This window comes from Coenobita brevimanus, chromosome 67 (assembly GCF_032717465.1).
Source record: "Coenobita brevimanus isolate Jiangsu-jjx chromosome 67, ASM3271746v2, whole genome shotgun sequence".
NCBI classification, from domain to species: Eukaryota; Metazoa; Arthropoda; class Malacostraca; order Decapoda; family Coenobitidae; genus Coenobita; species Coenobita brevimanus.
Window position 1 is genome coordinate 31,934,662 of NC_137020.1, and position 8,431 is coordinate 31,943,092.

General features: G+C 42.0%; 1 protein-coding gene across 1 annotated transcript; it reads right to left on the reverse strand.

Moving 5' to 3' along the window:
* Window positions 1-424: 424 nt before the first annotated feature.
* LOC145405479 (mitochondrial fission process protein 1) lies at window positions 425-2,499 on the reverse strand. The gene is made up of 3 exons (XM_080276832.1): window positions 2,445-2,499; window positions 1,058-1,185; window positions 425-718 (listed from the first exon to the last, which is right to left on the reverse strand). The coding sequence occupies exons 1-3, from the start codon at window positions 2,497-2,499 to the stop codon at window positions 425-427; spliced, it is 477 nt and encodes a 158-aa protein (XP_080132958.1).
* Between the last annotated feature and the right edge of the window lie 5,932 nt (window positions 2,500-8,431).

The window sequence follows — 8,431 nt, forward strand, 5'->3', positions numbered from 1 at the left end:
TTTAAAATGTACTATGAGTGGCTTTGGAGATTATGTAGCACCAGTTCCCTAGTGATTATTTTTCACATTACACCTGTCAAGGCAAACTGTCAGAATTAAATTGGTATAACATACAAGAAAATGCTAGGGTGTAATATACAAAATAAACTCATAAGGAAAACGTGCTGCAAAGCCTCCCATGCCACCTAGTACACCACTCTATGCCATTTATACTTTTATTCAGATTGCTTTGTGTGGCCTTCCCTCCTGCCGACTCCTCCCTTGGTGTTGGTTCCAAGAATTTCCTTACAGGCATGTCCTTTGTTTAGTAAGATCATTGATCTTTTATATTCTTATTTCAATACTGTATTTGTGGAATTTTATGCTATTTCTCTGTTCTTGCTCTTCCTTTTTCTTATTTCTGGTGCATGGTTTTCCCTCTCACCTACTCCTCCTTTGGTTCAAGGTCCAAGAATTTCCTCACTGACTTGTCCATTGCATAGTGCACCCCTGTGTCAATGGGGTGGACGATGAAGGGGATGCAGCCGAGGCCAAGCGCTGTTGTGAGCCATTTTCTTGTTGTCAGTGGGACCTTGGATGCGACCCGGGCGAGGGTGAATAATGAGGCGGCACAGACTCGATTAATGGTGAAGCCAGGGACTATGACGGATGCCAGGGCCTGCCACACCAGAGTGTCAACCGCTGCATGAGTTACAGCACGTTTGGTGGATCCTGGTTGCTGTGGGGATGAGGTTGTTATAGTGGGTTTGTTTTCACCTGATGGAAGTAGACTACGCCCACAAACTGATTGTATGAACTTCAGTGAGTCTGAGTTGTGAGGTAGGAATGAGCCTCTGAGGTTAGTATAGTCAGTGCATTTTCACCTGATGGAACCGGTTCACCCCAACTTCAATACAGATCCATACTTCAGTGAAACTCAGTTAACCTTAGTTATAATATAGGATGAGTTTCTTGATATGTTAGACTATCAGTGTGATTGGGATGCTGTTACCATTCAACCATGTCACCTTTGAGATTTTTTTTTCTGCTAAGTTACACTCTTGCACATAGCACTTACCTTACTCATTTTAGTAGCCTTGTCATACGTATCAGCCACAACATAGGCTGAAGCTACACCATAAGTTGATCTGACAAACCAGAGAGGAGTCAGGGCTCGGAAGGCTTCACCAACCTCATTTGCATAACCTAGAAATATGCAGTGAATCTGATGAGGAGTGTACCAGTCAGAAGTTGTAGGGATGGGTGTAGCTAATATTCAGAATCTTAAGTATGCAGTTAGAAAATTCAGTTATTGGTACAGTATATAATCATTGTGCTTGTGATAAAATTTGGCACCATCGTCATCAATGTAATCATATCATCCTCAATACCCAAAGAAAATTAAGGAAAAAAGGCTAATCCAATTTTATCTTCTTTGACATACTGGGGCTCAAGCACCTGTCACTTAAAGCATAATGCTAAAAAAATTCAGTTAGGTACATTGTTGGGTAGGAGAGGTATATGACTAAGGATGGTGTGAGCTGGCAGAAAGGTGGCCTGATGGAGGACAGTTTGACATGGAGACAGTTTATTCATGGGTATCCCCCACCAGATTTAAGATGTTCAGCTGTAGATACTGTAGATAGATATACATAACTGTGTGCAGTTAAGTGATACACATCTGATATGGGCCAAAAAAGTACAGTCGGCCCTCCACATTCGCAGAATCAACTTTAGCAGGGTTCAAAGATTCGTGGATTGCCCCTCTGTGGAGCCAAGATTCCGTTCGCAGCCGGAAAGTCAAGCAGTGCAGATGCTTGCGGGTCATTTTGTGCCAAAACAGGCCCGCACCAAACCACCGCGCTCCCACGCTCCTCTGTTTCCCCCTCAGTTTGTATCCTGCAACTGTTGCAGTCGTTCTGCTGCCTCTATGCTGCCACGCCAAACCTTCTGTAATTTTGTTATTGTTCCCAGTAATTGTGCTCTCACTTTTTTATACAGTTGGTCTGTATTATTTGTGATATTTTATGCTGCTTTCAGGTCCCAGATATGGTTTATTAGGTACAATGTATGCACACTTGCTCACAGGGTGTACTTTGTGGCTGTAGAGGCGCATTTAGGGGGTGGTGCACCGACCATTCGCGGAAATTCCACATTCCTGGGGGTCTGTGTCCCCTAACCCCTGCTAATGTGGAGAGCCAACTGTACTGTATATCATAATCACCATCTAGAAATCTTTTTCCACTTGTGGTTGGGGTGAGGTAGGTCCCAAGGAACAAGAAAAAACCTGATAGGAGGAGAATTATTGAAAGTTTGCCCAAATAAGTGAACCACACACTCATTCACTCACCAGTCAAGCCCCTAGAATCTTGATTCCACTTCACAGGCATAAACTTCCACACTTACATTGTTATGTATCAGCAAGAGTCAGTCCATCAGCTTGATAAAAAATTACAGGTACTTACCCAGCAAACGAATAGGAGTATCTCGGTAAATGTCAACTTCTTTTTCTTGTGCCATGGTGTCTGGAACATCAAGGTAAATCTTTTAGTTAAGTTCTGAAATATATATAGTGTGTGAATGGTGTGTTGATACAATGAAATATAGAGATGATTTCTGTAGATAACATAAATCCTGAAGAGATGATTGAGATATTGCAGCTGGCAAGGTAATGAACACTATTGTTAATGTTACATCTTGGTTTTAGAGCTGTGTTTTATTGTAAAGAGGTTTCATGACCTGCAGCGTATAACTACAGTACTGCACTTCATTGGGCTTAGATAATGTAGAACGTTTTAGGAACACGTTTGTTTATGAAGACCCCACTATGCTTTTCTTTATAAACAAGTGTTCATAAAAAAATCTGTATTATATCTGAGCCAAATGAAGTAGAGTGCTGTAGTTACACACTGCAGGTCATGAAACCTCTTTATAGTAAACCACGGCTCAGAAATCACTGTTTTATGGTAACTTATATCCCATGAATAATTATGTATTTTTTAAAAGTTGTGCATAGTTTAATCCACATTCTGCAAATAACATATATGACCTGAAACTTAATGTACTGCCTGAACTCAGCGAGAGAATACTGTTCTGTAGTAAATAATCTCCTTAACTCACCATTTTACTCTCACACTTCATAACAGCTTTGTTCATGTTTTTACACTTATCATTTTTACTGTTCTTATCAGCTGCCAGTTAACTTTAGAGGGAATACAGATATTGCCTGTGAACAAATCTTATCAGTGGGTAAACAGAGACATGGAATTAGCTGGCAGAAGTGGAGGCTGATAAATATAACAGTCTTAGTAGTCTATACTCCATCTTCATGTCACCATCACCTGCTCCATTGCTATACTCAGTTCACATTGGGTAAGCATAAAATTGTCTTCTTCTTGAATGTTGAACTGTAGTGAGAGATTAACACTGGAATATGGTGCTAGTCACAAATAAGTGCTGTGGAAAGGGTGTAGAGCTTTAGTTTTGTCTTATTTTTGCCTTGATCTATGGTAAATACAGTATAATGCAAAAGGACAAAAATCTCTTCCGAGTTAAAATGAATGAACTATCATTCTGTCTTCCTCTCCTGCTATCATCGTTCATCATCATCCTGACCCTTCTCCTTCAACACATCCCTTACAAAAAATCTGTGGGAGCACCTGGCTGGAGTGGCCAGTTGTTAACTGTCCATTAACTTCACAAGTAGTCAGGGCCAAAAGACAGTACCACTCTCTTTACTTTACACTTGGGGGATGTCTGTCACTTTCTTCCTGACATCATATAAACGAGAACTGTTTAAGGGTAGAGAAATATCCCAGGCCTGTCTTAACTTAACCCTTTAACCGCGGGTGTCATCTCAGAATGACACTGCAAAAACTGGACCAAACCGCGGGTGTCATTCTCGAATGTTTGTGAATATTTTGAATACCCCGCGTTTTTTTCCGTGCGCCAATTGTTTCAAGGGAGAGTAGCTATTAAGTTCTTTCACTCCAGCCGACCCCCACCTCCCTCCTCCCACCCCCCGGGCCCCCACCTCCCACCCCCTGGGCCCCCCACCCCACCCCTGACCAACACGCATCAGTATCTGTCCAGCTGTGTGAGTGACAACACCGCTGATGTGGCAGTGAAGTGCAGGCAATTACAGTGCCTTTTACCTGCCTCAGTGAACACAGAGTGGGTATTTATCGTATGTGCAGTGTTCATATATGTTTATAGTATTATTATCAGAATGAGGTTGGCATTTGGTAATGGTGTGTGAGCGAAAAATAGTGATTACAACACCGCTGATGTGGCAGTGAAGTGCAGGCAATTACAGTGCCTTTTACCTGCCTCAGTGAACACAGGGTGGGTGTTTATCGTATGTGCAGTGTTCATATATGCTTATAGTATTATTATCAGAATGAGGTTGGCATTTGGTAATGGTGTGTGAACGAAAAATAGTGATTACAACACCGCTGATGTGGCAGTGAAGTGCGGGCAATTACAGTGCCTTTTACCTGCCTCAGTGAACACAGAGTGGGTGTTTATCGTATGTGCAGTGTTCATATATGTTTATAGTATTATTATCAGAATGAGGTTGGCATTTGGTAATGATGTGTGAGCGAAGGTGATGGTGTGTGAGCGAAAAATAGTGATTTTAGATCGCTCACTTCTAACGGCACTGACCATCCAGTGATAGTCAACGAAATCAAGAAACCTACATCATTGCAAAGCCGAAGGTTAGTACTTTCTAATGGTACCTTATTTTTTGCTCTAGATTAATTCTGTGCAGAGTTATAAAGGTTTAAAGTTTGTTTACATTTTGGCTGAAACCCCCGTGGGAGAGGACAGTCGGGGCAAAACAATACCCGCGGTTAAAGGGTTAAGAATATTAGCCATAGAGGATAGTGAGAAGTATTTTTCTATCTACAGTATTTGTCTATAGCCAGAAGCCTACCCAGAGGGGGTGGCTATGAACAAATCACTTCCATGCCACCCTGTATTCTGCTGTCAGGTTACTTGTCTTCCAACTCACACCACTGTCAGTCCTGATTCATATGCCTTCCCATCCCATCCTTACCCCTTATTATCAGCCTCCAGTCTCCCCCTCTCCCTTTCCTTCTTCCACCTCACTCACATAAATCCTCCTCGCCAGTGTCTCACTATCAGTTCCCTTCACATGGCCAAACATAGGGTGAGGTAGAAGAGATGAGATCATTCCAGTATGCAGACTTTTGTCTCTCCACATTATCTATATGTCTCAGCAGATCGAAGTTACTGCAATATTTTTTACTTTGAAACCTTTTTAAAAATGCAATAACAGTATGTATGACCATGTGGAGAGAATGGAGAATGAGAAATTGAGTGGCAGAGTGTACGTAGAGGAGAAGGGGGTTCGTCAAAGGGGGAGGTGGAGGATAAGCTGGAGGGATAGGGTGGAGAGGTGTATGAATGATGGAGTGTGAGTTGGAAAATAGGCTGCCCCTTCTACAGTTATGGGTTTTAGCTACAGATAGATAGGCAAATCCTCTACTCCATCTTACACTCATGTATACTGTATGCAGTATGTGCTCCTTTAGACTGATAATACTTATCTGGTGCCACGTAGTCTATCTGCACCATCAGATAACTCCACACTCTTGTACTGTTCTTGTTGTTCTTACAGAGAAACCCAAGTCTGTCTGGCCAAACAGACCCACCGCCCACAGGTAAGCAACTGCTTCTGTGGCCTTGTCCTATAGTTATAATACTGTACTGTACACACACCATATGGGGATCTGGTGCTCCCTTGTGGAACAGTAAAAGTCCTCTCATTCACCATTTGGTCTTGCAGTATTTCCAGTCTTTTGGCTGTTTTCATAAATAGTCCCATTACAAAAGTTCTTTGCTCTTCTGGTACATATGCTGAGCCGATTGGCACCCATGATTGGGTGGCCTGCTTTCTGCTGGTGTTCGTGCTCCTACAGTTGCCAATTTGGCGTTAGATCTAGTGCTAGCGCATTTTGAAGTCCAATATAGTGCAAAAATTTGAACAGTTCATCTACAGCTTAGTGCGTTTTAAAGTTGAACTTGCTTTTGAAGATTTCTGCTTGCCAACACTGCATTCGCTGTCGGCCATCATGACTTGTGTGTCTGATTTTGTGTGCGGGACCGTTCAAAAGATTGGAAACTTTATTGCGCTGTTTTATGGTGTACATGTGTAAATACACCTAGGTTAAGGTAAGTTCATGTGTATTGTATCATTAAATACTTTATATATAAGTTGCTTATTAAATATTTAGTGTTTAGGGTTGACCCAAAATACTTTTTAGGCACTGTGATAGGTGGGGGTGCCCACCATCCACTCACTCGATGTAGTGCTGCTCTCTGGTGTATGCCCTGTCCTCTCCTCCATCCTTCTTTCCTTCTATCCTCTACTGTCTTTCTTTCCTTCATTCTTTCCTCCTCCTTCTGTCTACAGGTGACTTTACACTCCTTCTTCTGTCTTTCTTTCCTCCATTCTTTCCTCTTCCTTCTGCCTGTGAGTGCTCTGAGTAACAAGCCAAATGGTTTCATGTACACCAGGGAACCATTTACTATGCTGGGTGGTAACTATATAACCAAATTATGGCACTTGGTGATTTAGTGTGTAGTTATGATGCTCCAATCAGATTGAGCCAGTGAAGGTTTATATCCAAGGGATGGTTGGGGTTTATTGTTCACTTAATGCCACTTAGGGATGAGTGAGGCTTGTCACTCTCTTAAATGTCAGGACCAACTTGCCCAGCCCTGGGCTCCTACACTCCTCACGGGACAACGTTGGATTGGATGATGGGTGGATGGATGGACACTGTGATTGCACTGAGGTAACTGACCATGATTGCTAGAAGTTTTTTGACAGGTTTTCCAAGGGATCTGGCAGTTTCTGTGCTTTCAGCACCAGCTTGGTCCTGAAGATGCCGAATGAGAGGACTTTTACTGGATACTGTGCCTCACAAGGGTTGGACCAGGGTCTTTCTTATGGCAATTTGCTGGGAAATATGAGAATGTTTGGCTTCTGGGTGGATGCCGCAGTAGCTGCACTCAAAGTGCAAAGCACTGTTATGTGTGGGCTCCTCATCAATGCCACTCAAACATGCATTAAGCACTAATGATTGTATTGATAAAAGTGACTGAGCAAAAGGTGTAAGTATGTCCCTAGTATTTTATGGTGATTTATGTGGAGAGAATTGACACTGAGGTAACCAGAAAAGTGAATGTGAATGAGGTGGAGGAGAAGGGGGAGACTGAAGATGAGATGGATGGATGGGGTGGAGAGGGAGAGGGAGACTGGGAATGGGGTGGAGGAATGGGATGGAGAGGGAGAGGGGGAGACTGAGGATGAGGTGGAGAGATACATGAGAGGGGAGTGTGGGTTAACAAGAGGATGGCCTGATGGCTGAGGAGAGAATGACATGGAGGCAATTCATTTGTGGCTACCCCTTCTGGTATGAAGGCATGTCAGTAGATGCAGTATATAGATAAATAAATTTCTGGAACACCTGTAATTATTTGAGGTGATTAGTCAACATCTTATTTCAGAGTATGGTCAGTGACACTACAGAAGGGTCATTAAAAGGGAGTGGGGGAAGGGGGAGGACAGGAAATGTCATCTCTGTACTGGAAAACAGATGACAACTCCACCACCGAATTTTTTCATTTGTCTGATAGCTTATATGACATAGGACTTCATTTTGATGTGTTCCAATACATCTTCCTATTGCATGTATGTTAGGGAGATAACCATGAAGGAGGGGAGGAATTAAAGGAAACCAAAAGGAATCCATGTTTACAGATCGTCAGTGAAGTCTCTAGTTTCATTTACAACATCCATTAAGTTACCCATTTATTACCGATTACTAAACACTCCCACAGGTACTCGGCAGACACCTAGCTTTTACTGTACTTAAAATTATGAAGATGCATATTACTACAGCTTCTTATCACCAATTAACTTAATATTTGAATATATTATTAGGAGTATATACTAATTTAAATACTTTTTATATAGTGCGGCAAAGTTATTAATAGAGGAAATTACGTTTGTCGGTGGCCTGTGATGAACCTCTCGCCTTATCGGTGAGTTACAAAAACATACTCAAAAGCTCACCAAATCCAATACAACCATATCAGTCTCCAGTAATCTCCAGTTAACCCGAAGTCATTCAAATTCGCTTGAATCTGATGTAATCAAATACCGCCTCAAAGTTCATTGTGACTTCCTATATACAAATTTGCCTTTATTTGTGACTCTCTCTCTCTCTTTCTCTCTCTCTCTCTCTCTCTTCTACAAGGTGGTTCATGCATTGCGTCCCATCGTTGCAGCACATGCGTTACCATTTTGCACCTTGAATCATTTTCTTCCTATAGTTCTCTTCATACTTTATACTTGCGTGTGTGTTTTAGCTCTGTACCTTTTACAACAATAAATATTCAATTCTTCGTGTTGTATAAG

Coding starts and splice junctions, on each gene's coding strand:
- LOC145405479 (XM_080276832.1), bottom strand. CDS start 2,499: ATGGCACAAGAAAAAGAAGTTGACATTTACCGAGATACTCCTATTCGT. Junction 1,186..2,444: donor TACTCCTATTCGTTTGCTGG/GTAAGTACCTGT, acceptor GCATATTTCTAG/GTTATGCAAATGAGGTTGGT. Junction 719..1,057: donor AGGCTACTAAAATGAGTAAG/GTAAGTGCTATG, acceptor TCATCCCCACAG/CAACCAGGATCCACCAAACG.